Here is a 12,453-nt window from a genome sequence, read left to right on the forward strand (position 1 = left end):
TATGTCATCTTTTCAATATAAAATAAAACTTAAAAGATACAAGTAGAATTAAAAGCCATTAGGAGACAAAACAGAAGACAAACTCTTAACCAGTGTTCCCACTGACAAGTACTACCTTCTACCTTATTCAGAGGCTTACTTAATTGCTGATGAGTGTACCTACTCCCTGTGGTCTTATTCCTATAAATTTATTTTCACTTTCTGGTATGGTACAAATCCCACTTTCTTGTAATGTAAATGCAGTAGCTGGCTCTAAGACAAACATAATATCTGAACCTTTCTTTTGCTTCTGAAGGATTAAAATCCCATTTTAGGATTTGTTTAGTCATATGAAAAAGTTGAAAAATTGCCATTATGATCTCTTATCTTGTAATTTTGGGGTTCTTACTTACTTATGAGCCTGTTTTCTTACCCTAGAATTAGAAGATGCAAAGCTTATATTTTCTAAACATTGGTATGTAAATTAATTGTTGTATTTAATTTTCTGTTACTAGAATCTTAGAGGATATTTATATATATGCATGCAACAGGCATTCCTATTTGTGAAAGACAAGTATTGCAGCAGATCATATAGCAGTGAGTTGTTTTGCTTGAGATGTGTGAGCTGATCAGTCTTTTATTCTTTAAAGTTACTTTTTGGATAAACTGTTTAGAGATGAATTCTGTGTTTTTCCAGAAAACAGTTCTCAGAAAACATTGCAGGAAAAATTATTTGAGGGAAAAGCAGTAGTTAGACTTAAGTGTAGCTAATGTGTATCTATATTTATTATTTTTGGAAGATCCATTAATGAAGACTAGCTTGAAACGATCCACAATAATTTTTTTTGTGGGTTTCTGTGGTTTGTGTACAGGCATTCTTTTTCCTTTGTCTGTGCTGTCATGGATGTGTAGTGTTGTGCTTTTGTGCTGGGGTAGCAGGGAGGACTGTTTGAAAGGAATATTTGACCACTAATTTTGCCACAGCGAGACTATAGTTAAGACACAGTGCGTTTAGAGAACAGGATTTAAGTTTTGCATTTATTTCTTCTATAGTGAAATGTTATCTCCCCAAGATAATTAATTTTCATATAGATGCATGTAAGTATTTAAGTTCTGTTCTGTGAGCCTGACAAACGCTATTGTTGCACAAACCATCAGATTTAGTGTGAAGGAAGCATAAGGGACTGTATCATACTGTAGTGTGTCAGCAGCCTTAGCAGAAGGAGTGTTCAGTGGGGAGAAGAAACTGGGAAAACAGATTCAACAAGAAAGAAAGCAACCATAGAGAGGAAATACTGAATTCTTTCTTAGGATTGTTCATATCTCTTTGGCCTGAGACAACAGATTTGCAGAAAAATATGGAATGCAAGTGATCCTTTAGAGATGTATTTTAAGTTCTAGTTATACTATAGGGCTAATTGCAGTGTCTGATATAATAAAATATAAAAAAATATTTTCAACTATTTTTCTGCTTCTTATAGCATTACGAAGTATTTTGACCTAGACTGGTTTCATGCTTCAATCCAAAGACCAATTCTCACGTAATTGTGAGGGTGAGAAACCGTTAAGTGATTTTAAATAAATGAAAATCATTTTAAGAACTGTATTGTATGGCTGGGTCTAAAAAATGGTTTGTGTCTGATTTTTTTTTTTTAATTTGAGGCTGAACATTTCAGGGAAATAGTTTCCAAAATATGTTCAAAGAAGAAAAAAAATTATTGTATTGTCCCCCAAAATAATTACCACAGTGTAAGGATGATACAGATCTGTTTCTTGGTTTTGGTTTCTTTCATGGTGTATGCTACAGGAGTTATGGATAAAGACAAGAAATTCAACGTGCTTTCCACTGTTGTCTAATGATGTGTAAAATCTTACCCATTCATTCACAGCATCATTTGCTCCAATAAGCTTTGCAATCAAGGCCAAGGAAAATGACCTTCTTCCTTTGGAGAAAAACCGTGTTAAATTAGATGATGACAGTGATGAGGAGGAGGAAGAGGGCAAGGAAGGCCAGGAGAATGCTAATAATGCTTCAAACCATACTCCAGCTGTTACCACTCCTTCTACTCCTGCTGAAGAGAAAAAACCTCAGCTTACTCAGGAGGAGTTGGAAGCTAAACAAGGTATCCCATGTTATATTGAAAGCAAAATGAAAGATTGAGTCCTTTGTAAAGTACAGTGTTTTAAGTATTTTCGGTCTTCACCATATTATGTTTACAGGAATAGATTTTTCCTTTTCCCACAGTTTCTTACTTATTGTTGAGTACAAAATATTCATTGGTTGCTCAGTTAAAACTGACACTATAACAAAATGGCATTGAATAGTTTGCCATGGTACCTGATTTTTCTGAGTTGTTTTTTTCTTTACAAACTTGGGGTAAAACACTAAACCTCTAGTTTCCAGTTTGCATTTACACAACCCAGAAAAAGACATGTCCATTTCTCATTTTCTTCACAGAACAATGAAATGCTTCAAGTTATTTTTCAGTAACATAGCATGCCCATATACACTAATATCACCTTGTTGATGTTTTGTTCCTGTTATAATGCAGTGCCATTAAGTCTTTGTATGGGTTTCTCTTTTACTGTGTATATGTAAGGGCAGAAGGGTATGCAGTGTGAATTCAAATGAAGTGATCTTCTGAAGGGATCAAATTTCCCACCTTCATCCCCCAGGCGGTTTCACAGTAGAGGCTGTTTAATATAAAGTAGAGATGCTGTCAGTGTTTGCCAGCTTAAAAACTTAATATTGCTCTTATAACTGAGTATGCTACAGGAATTTAATTTTTCATTGTCAAACAGTACTTTTTTTTTTTTTTAACTTCTAAGTAGCAGTTCCTTTCTACACTTTTGTAGCACCGAGTATAGTCTAGTGATACATATGTAGAGCAAGTATGAAATATTGTATATGGTAATAAAAATGAAGCATAAGAGATGGTTGGGGAAAAGCTGGGTTGGGTGCAATTAACCAAAAAATCATCTTGTATGTGTACAGAACACAGAGCTGGAAACGTAAGATGAAGCAGGTTAAAAAAAATCGTTCTGTGCATAGCTAAAGTGGCTTGTTTTCTTTCTTTAATCACGTAACAATACTTGTTTATAACAATGGCAAAACCATTTGTAAAGCTATCTGGAGCAAACTCCTTTGTAAACTTTTTTAGATATATATAAATTGGGCTGGAAGATGTGAGAAAATGATCCAGCCTGTGAGAAAAGCAAAATGAAGAGTGCATTGCTTTAAGGAGTATGAAGGAAAAAGCCTCTGAATTTACACTGCTACTATTTTAGGCAGCTTCTGTAAATACTAAGGAAAACACTAGTATGCTGCGCTTCCAGGATCAGATTTTTATGGCAGTTTCTTTAAGCTTAACAATTTTTACTGTATTAATGCTTTTCATTGATCAAATGACATTACCTATAAATTATAATGGGTAGAATTTGATCATTTCAACTGATCTGTCCTTACTATCTCTTTGAATAGATGTACTAGAAAGGTTTGTATATAGCTGGGGGGACTGTTTGGTTCTGTTCTTTTTTGTTTGTGCCTTTCTTTCAAGGAAACTTAAGGTGCACAAGTGTGATTCATTCTAAACTTGATTTTTTTATCTTCCTTAGCAAAGCAGAAACTTGAGGATAGACTAGCAGCTGCGGCGAGGGAGAAGCTTGCACAGGCCTCCAAGGAATCAAAAGAAAAGCAGCTACAAGCAGAACGCAAAAGGAAAGCTGCACTGTTCTTGCAGACTCTGAAAAATCCTCTGGCAGAGGCAGAAACTGAGAAGGTTGAAGAGAATTCCTTCAGTGTTGAGGTATGCAGGAAATACATTTCTCTTTGCCATAAAGCTAGCAGAAAAATTACCTGTGGGGTATGAATCTGTGAGTATTTTATCAAGTTGACAGAAGAGATGGAATATTTTACAAATGGACAGAAATTTGAATTTTAAACACTTTTTAATCTTTTTTCAATTATCTTACATATGCCCCTTAATGCCAATTAAAAAACTGGTAGAGAAATAAGGTGTGTAATTCAAAGGTCAGATTGCCGGTTACAGAAAGCAAAATAAACTTGCAAGTTTAACTCTGCGCTAGTGGTCTGTGAAGTAGAATGCTCCTCTTTCAAATTTATTTAGCTATCTACTTTAATATTTGCTTGTTTCAAGTTTATTTTGGTGTGAGTAGACATGTTCAAAATTTTAAAACAATATGCAGGCAACTGAGCTTACATTCAGATTTACTTTGAACCTGTCCTGCTGTTCAATTTTTTTAATTTAGCTGGTATAAAGCTGAGGTAAATATGTAGTGAAACGATGCATACCACTTTAAGTTTCTAGTTGGCGCATCCTTAATCAAGAAAATAAATACATAGGTGGGAAAAATCTAGATTATATGGCGACTGTTATTCATCATTATTATGTTAGTTGAGTATTTCAGGTAAGTGCTTTAAAAGGTTTGCCTGCTAGGATATTTTTCTCTTAGGCAGCAGTTTATTATGGGAGTTATAAAAGATCTATTAGTAGTATAAGGATACAATTTTAAAAACAAAACTGAATTTGTGGATAGCAGCGCAAAATTCAAACAAACGTGTAATGTGTGCATGCATGCTACTCACAGAGCAGGTAGTAAAGAATCAAAACAAGAAACTCAAAGTGAAAGAATTGAGGGGACTAATTATTTTGATGTCTTCCAGAGTATATGCTTGTGCCATTCTGATGATAAAGTGGCCCAGTGCCTTGGGTTTGTTTAGTAGAATCTGTTTTGAACAGCTGAAGCGGATATCTATCTAGAGCAAAGCGATTTGGAGTGTCAGTATTCCTGCACTTCCTTCAAAGAAGAATTTTTGATAGTTGTGTTACAAATTTGTGCACTTTGCTGCTTTCTAGAATCCTAGTGTATGTAGCACAGGCAGACTGCTTTCCATCTTTTGTCTTTGCAATGCTCCTGACAATTGGTCCCTGTATCCCCAGTCTGGACAGTCAATTGTAATAGATCATACTAAGGTAATGTCAGTTTGAGAGCTTTCAGAAGCTCTGTTTTGAGTGGGTCATCATGATATTGCAGTCTTAGGCCAATCTAAAAGTAACCTGGAGGTTGATAAAGGCTTTATGCCTAGCTATAAAAAGATAATAGAGTTGCTAGTAAGTTACCTTGCCATTTGACTGTTTGGGCTGTTGTTTCCAAAGGAAGTTAAAATCTATTTTCTACTGGTCACACACTGGTTTACTAGAATTTATCACGAAGAAAAAAAGAGGTTTTATCATGCAGAAGTAGTTATTAATCAGTTATCTGGCATTATCTTCTGCAGCAAATCGAACTATTACCAGGCAGTATGTGGATCCGTTAAAATGCCTTTTTGGGTACAGCCTCTAGAAATCAGTTTTATAAGACCTGGAATTTTTGAGTAGGCAAGCTTAAAGGGGCAACCTTGGGTCAAAAGATGTTTAAGTTAAGTTGCAGAAATGCTTTAGTTTTATATTAACGTCCACAAGTTTTCTAGTACTTCATTATGTAAAAAATAATAGGTTGGTATAATCATGTTTGAAGCAGCTATATAAGCGTAAAGACATAATTGCACCTACTCTGTCTGTGTCTGCCATAGGTGGTGACCTTTAGCTAGTAACTTAAAAGTTGGTACAATAATGTTTGTTAGTGTATAGTGCTTCTCACGACAGAGACATACAGATGATAAGTTTGCTAACTTGCTTCATTTTTGCTTTGGTCATAACTTAGTAAGCAGTTTGTATGTGGATTTTATTTTTAAGTTTGATTTCTAGTCCTGCTGCTGGTTAATTACTACTTTGTGTTTGGTGTAGAAATTGTGAGCCTTTGCAAAAGTCCATAGGTAGTAAGTAATATGTGCATTGGTTCAAAATGCTTATATCCATGCCATTCAAAAAAAAAAAAGGTAAACATTGTCTCTGCAAAAAAGAAAAAAGAGAATCTCAAAAGAAGCTACAGAAAAAGGCAGATTACAGATTTGTTTTCTACAGTAATGAAGACAAAACTATAATGAAAGTCTCAGCTTTCTCTATGGTAATTTTTGTTTTTTGTACTTTAGTCATGTTCAGCAGACTCTAAGAATAGTGAAATATATTTTGTCCTCTTGACTCCGGTAGACTGTTTACTTCAACACTGTATTCATAATTTTTATTTGTATCTTCAAGATCACTATAAAGAGATCAAGAGAGATTGATGTTTCTGGAATTAATCATTTCCAGCTTGTTGTTGAAAGCTGGAAGAGATAGGAGCCGTACAAAAACTGTATTCTTTGTCTCCCTTCTTCAGCTGAAGACATTTGTTTCCTAGGAATGCTTTTCTGCAAATTTTAGTGAAGAAATATAAAACCAAACTCTAAAAACTTGTATCGATCAAAGCCACTGATCTGCTTTTTTCCCTATTAATAAATGGAAATTGCTGTTCAAAACAGCTTAGAAATAATGCATTTCATATAAACCTTTTCTGATTTCAATAAAATAACTACAATTTTAAAAGCCTAAGTGAGGGATTTGCATTTATTCTATAGGAAAATCCTTCTAGTATTGATTTGTTCGTACATCATAGCTGTGTCCTGAAGCTTTTTTCTCCATCTGCAGGTTTTGGCAGCAGAGCTATGTTCTCTATCCAAGCGACACTTTCCCATGTGCATTGTATATTTTCCATTTAAGTTCCTAATTGCTTAACTTCAGAGTGAAGAAGAGGCTAGATTGTCAACCTCTTTTTCTTTCAGTCTGAGTATCGTTTTATCATAGCACATCCCAATCCAGCGTGATCTCATGCATGCTTCATAAAAGACAGGGGTGTCTGTGTTTTCAGCAAATGTATGGACGCCTCCAACAAGTCCAGACAATCTCTTCTCTTAATGGAAGAAAAACCATCAAAACCCGTTTCAAGAAAGTCACCTTGGACTTAGGTCTTCACTGCAGTGGTTGTAAACAGCTGTGGGGGAAAAAAGTAGGAGTGGGATTTGGTGTAGGCTATGTAGTTTCCTGATACCCAGCCTAAATAGGACCTGAAATTTATGCAGCTTAGGGGTATTTTTGTGGGATCCTACAGAAGCCAGAAAAAAACTGTGTGTTGCAGTCAGACCAACCGTGCACATTGCAAACACAAATATCGTTGGGAAGTAGTCTCCGTTTCCTGGGTTTGGATCTGTGTCACTCTTAGAAAAGCCAGCAAGGAGTTCTTGGTTGCACTGATCAAGCAAAACTTTATCTTGGGTACCAACTGAAAATTTCAGATAATGGTTGTGACAGACTGCAACAAGAATGAATGACGTGGCTTTCCGTTGTTTCCTTTGCCACAGAAAGAATTCCATATCAGCATAGTAGCAGATTAATGAATTGAGTACGAGCACATGCTGAAAGAGATCCTGTTTAGGATTCTCATTGCTAATGCTAACATGTTTTCCCTATGACTGGTGCATGTGCAGTATGTTTTTCCAGTTATATGTTGAAGAGTGAATGCAAAGAGACAATGCCAGTGCAAAATTCCTGAGACTTTGTCTGCTCATCTCCTCAAAGGGATTTGCCAAGGACGTAGGCACAGTAATTCTTCAATAACAGTTGTCTCTTTTCAGAAGAGCAGATGAGTGTCCCCACTTGCATCTGAAATTACTCAAGGTCTAAGTTGAGTTTATTAAAAAGCAAGTCAACTTTTCAACAAAAGCCTCCCCCAAATTCCACTTCTCAGTAAACTTACTTGCTAAAAATGTCTGGTTTTCTTCTGCCGCAGAAGTACTGTTTCAGAGAAGGCATCTCTTTTTCTCACACAAAGTCCCATGTATCTAAGAATTTTAAAGCAACCAGTTTCTCTGCTTCTTACCAATAGAAATAGTTGGAAAATAATTTGTTTATAAAAGGGTTTATTTAGAATTTCAGATATGTATTTAAAAGTTAGTGATGTGACCTGCCTTTTTGAAATAATATTGACCTTCTATATGGGGAATGTTAGTACTGTGTTAATGGGCAGTCTTCTGCTGTCTACACTCAAAATCCAGTAATCTGCATCATGGTGTCTAAATCAATTTAAAAACAATTACATAGCATGGATCTTGTTTTTTTTATTAAAAAAAAAGCTTTTTCAGTCATGTTTCAGAAAGAAAAACATGCATTTAAAAACACTGCAAAAGTATTCTCCAATAACAAAAAGTAACTGTAATCAAGAAAACATACGTATAACCAATAGAAAGAGAGATGTAAAATTAGTTTTGCAGTTTGGTCAACGGAAGCTGTAGTGGAAATTTCACAAAATGAAGAAAAAAATATGTAGGTTTACCAAAAATGTCACAAACAATTTTATCTCCCTTTTGGGGATACGTCCATCCAATGCTGAGTCCAGGAAACAAAGATTGATATGCAGTGGTCATAGAGTTAATGTAGTGGAATGATTTTTGTAGCTTAAAATGTGTCTCAGAAATGGAGTAATGACTGAAAAGTATAATAAGGCATGAAAATGGGTTGAGAATTTCCATGGGAGATGCATAATTCCCATGAGCTTGTCCTTGCCAAATAACTGTATAAAAACTAGTCATGCTATTTGTGTGTTTATACACAGCATACATTGGTGCTGAAAACCTGCTTATCACACGGTATAGAAATGCATTAAATGAACAAAGTTTTGTTTGACCTCTGTCAGGTTTTCAAGATACCTAGTATTTCTTAAAAGAATTGCTGATACTGAGTATGTAAGTTGGAACAAAATTGATTCCACTAACTGCACGTAAAGGGCACTCAGCACCATAGAGTTATGTAGTACTTTTAAGCTCTTTGACTTCAGCTGGATCATAAAAATAGTCAGATCTACTTTTTCTGTAGCTGAATTCATTCTTTTATATGGTTTTCTGTTTTTCCTTAAAGTGAAATCAAGCAAGAGGAACAAAAGGCTGAAAAATGAGCTTGAGCAATGAAGCAGCACAGCTTTTCAGAAATGACTCCTCACCATTCTTGGATGCATTACAGCAGTAATGCAGTTATGAATAATCCTTCATCAGAGCAGCATTTAGAAAACATGGAACTCTAGCTCAGTTCCTGAAGCTAATCAGCTTCCAGTAACTAGTAGCTGGTGAAGTCTGTGCTTTTTCAAGAGATGGGTAAACAGTAACTTGGTAGCATCTCTCTTTGTGTATGATTTTATGTTTATATATGATTCAGGTGGATGCTATTGTATCAAGAAAAGCATACCAACTAACACACAAGGGGCAGTATTTCAATTAAGAGAAATTGCAGTCAGTCAGCCACAAACATAAGGTTCTGTGGCCTACAGTAGGGAGCAACCTTTAATTTTGAGGACTGTAGGACTCTTCCAGATATGCAGCTATTGGCATCAGTTGAATTCTGAATACAGACATCACCTTTGGTAGTAGTAGGCTGTGGTATAGCAGGCCTGTAGCACATTTCACAACTGTTTAGGGGGTTTAAAACGTGGTTTGTCTACAAAAATGCTAATTAAAACTTTGTATTATTCCCAATCCTGTCCACTTAAGCAGCGTTGTTCTTAGGTGCCTCTGGGAGCAAAAAAGGAAGCAGCATCTCTGGAGCAGGGGTTCTCCATCTGTTTTGCAGCCAAGCAAAACCTGGCAAGGTTCAGTGTCTTGCTGGTGAACATTTGCTTAATCTTTTTGTTAACAGTGGCTGATAACTGCAGCAAGTTATAGAAGCCTTGCAGAGGTAGAATCTAAGCTGCCAAATAACTACTTCCAGCAAAGTTTTGGTAAATGTGATTTACGTAGGTAAAGTCTCATCCCTGCTGTCCCTGCCAAAAGAAGGCCTGCAGAGTTTCATTTTTTGTCAAAGCGAATGGTCTTAAGTGACCGTTAAAGCAATTGAAGAGAGAAAGCATCTCAGAATCTACTGGTGCAGGTAATACCTGACAAAAATAGGAGAGGGGGACAATGCTGGTGCCTGGTTAGACAAGGCTTTATATACTCTCTGCAGCACACAGTGTATTTGACTTCTTCAGAGCAGTTACTTGATGTACAGATAGGTGTTCTGCATGTGTAGTACGGTATAATTTTTGTATACAAGGCATGATTTACCTAATAGCATGTCTGATAGGTTTCTAATGCATATTATTCTGCTCATCTCTCATATTTTACCTTGTCAGAAATGCTTTATGGGTGATAAGTACTTTGATCTGCTTGTAAAAGACAGTTGGCTATACCCAAACTGTTACCTGTATAAACCTTATCATCCAATTTAAACAAGGAGACAAATTCACCATTATAATGCTGCAAAACCAGGCAAGCACATAACTTGAAAGTAACTGTTTTAGTGGCTTGTCCCTAATGTCATCTGTCATTGTGCTTCTGAATATAAAGATTCTATAGCACAAAGCAGTTCTTAACTTGTTTGGGCTCTTTCATCTTTTCTCTTTTGAAGACCTGTTTTTCATTTGTTTCTTTAGATGGCTTGTCCTTACTTTTGTCCTGTTTGTAACAGTATTCATTTTCTTGTGGAGAGTAGTATGTTTATGGATGAAATAGAAGTTTGTAGTACAGGTTTAAAAATAAGGCGCTATTCAATTTTTGCCAAGCGTAACAGCGTTATCAACAACTGTAGATTGTTACTCTAAACAGGCATACAGCAATACCCACCATCTATTGCTAATACAGCGGGATCAACTACAGCAGAAAGTGTGCAAGATGTACACAATCACATGTAACATAATTTTATGTTTGCATCTTTTAAAAAATATTTATTAATTTGTAAGCAAAACGTAACTGTCTAATGAATACCATATGCTAAGTATTTATAGGAAATAAAAAGCTTTCAGGTGTTTCAGGGTCATCCATTTCTGGGGGAAAAAATAAAGTAGAATATATGCATCATTATCTTCTGTTTAGTATGGAACGATTGGGGGGGGGTTGTTAGCTTGTTTGTTTCAAAACTTCTATTATCTTGCTTTTTCAAAAGGCTATACAAAAGACATAAAACCAAGTGCCACATACTAATGTGGCATTTGGGGCATAAGTGGTGGCTATCTTGCTGGCATTTGAAACTTCTTTTATTGCAAGAACCCTACCATAAAAAATGACACGAGAGCTGTAATTCCTTATACTGCAATTACTTCAACGAATATTTAATGGAAAAAAAGTTGAATACCAGGAACTGCCATCTAAAGAATTTAGATATGTGGGGGAGTTAAGAATGTTCTCTGCCTTGATTTTTGTTCTTCAAAGTACTCAGGGTATAAAGGCATACTTCTCTGTGCAGCAAACACATTCGCAACCACTAATTTCTTTGCAGTTGACCCTTCAAAGTTGAAAATGCAAAATTCTGTTTTTCTTGTGTTTTTTTAAAGAAATTCTCATGGTCACTGCAGTGTTACTAGTTGTAGCAGCAACTAAACAGTGATGAAACTGTTTGAGTACTGAGTATTTAATTTGTTCTAGAAAAACAAGTGTTTTTATCAATCACATGTAATCACTTTGGGGTAATTTAGGGTTGGACTAACAGTCTTCTAAAAGTTTTAACTGCTCACTCCAATGCACAGAGCAATGGTACATTTTTATTGCTAGGAGACAGTTGCTTTCTAGTTCTGTGTCAAAGAATATTTCAGCACAATCTTTGGGGAACCTGCAGCAAGAAAAAGGTGCAGTGGCAGAGAAAAGTTTGAAGCGATTTAGATTTTATAAAATTTAATTTTTAATGAAATAAAATAATTGTTGATTAACTCTTCACATTTCTAATTCTTAACTCTTTCCAACTTTGATCCAACACAAGATTGAAATTAATGCAAAAATCAGCTTTTCAGAATAGAAAAAAATATTAACTAATTGTGAAAGTGTTAGTTACATTATAAATGTTCTTTCACAGTTAAGTTCATTTGTACCAGGAACAATGCCAGTGTTTTGTTCTGTTTTAATAAGCACTTTCTGGTTTACTTCTAATCTCCATTTTGAACTTTGATTAAGTAATGTAACCCATGAAAAACTAATGTGTGTCTTGGTCTTCTGAATACTGCAAATAAGCAAATGTCTGGTAATGAACTGAAGTACTCGTTCTCAATAGTTTTCTGTCCTTCCTGATAGAAAGCTCTTTCCTAACCCATCTCTCTTAAACGAGAGTGTTTCAATAATCTTTGTTTTCTGAAGAAGTACCTTTGAAACATTTCTTGTAGCCGGTGTTTACTGTAGGAAGTGTTCTTTTAGCAGGATTTCCTTCAGCCATCCACAGAAAACACAGAAGAATAATTGTCTGACACTGTAATATTTAGTAGGGGCTGAAAGAATATTCTGCTAACCTAAAGGAATAAAGAAGTGAGGTTCAATGAATGCTTTCTGAAAATTTGCAATCTAATTTCCTAGGAGAGTTCTCAAAAAACTTAAATCTCCCTTCCCTTGAGATGCATAATAAAGTTAATCAGGTAACCAGCTTGTTGCCATGCTTTCTGAAACAGCGTTCTGCTGACCTGCAGGTTTGCAAAGTCTGGTCAGTAAAAAAAAAAAAAAAAAGTTTCTGCCTTTTGGAAACAATCATCTCC

At 35.5% G+C, this 12,453-nt stretch overlaps 1 protein-coding gene across 11 annotated transcripts in view; it reads left to right on the forward strand.

Annotated features, from left to right (window-relative positions):
* The window catches only part of SFSWAP (splicing factor SWAP), a 48,753-nt gene that overhangs the window by 19,543 nt on the left and 16,757 nt on the right, over positions 1-12,453 (forward strand). For all 11 annotated transcript variants that reach the window (XM_048063683.2, XM_048063675.2, XM_013173438.3 and 8 more), the window contains 2 exons: positions 1,869-2,102; positions 3,595-3,785. In XM_048063683.2, the coding sequence (XP_047919640.1) occupies positions 1,869-2,102; positions 3,595-3,785 (425 nt within the window). The remainder of the gene's footprint in view (positions 1-1,868; positions 2,103-3,594; positions 3,786-12,453) is intronic.

The sequence above is a fragment of the Anser cygnoides genome, chromosome 17 (genome assembly GCF_040182565.1).
Source record: "Anser cygnoides isolate HZ-2024a breed goose chromosome 17, Taihu_goose_T2T_genome, whole genome shotgun sequence".
Lineage (NCBI taxonomy): Eukaryota > Metazoa > Chordata > Aves > Anseriformes > Anatidae > Anser > Anser cygnoides.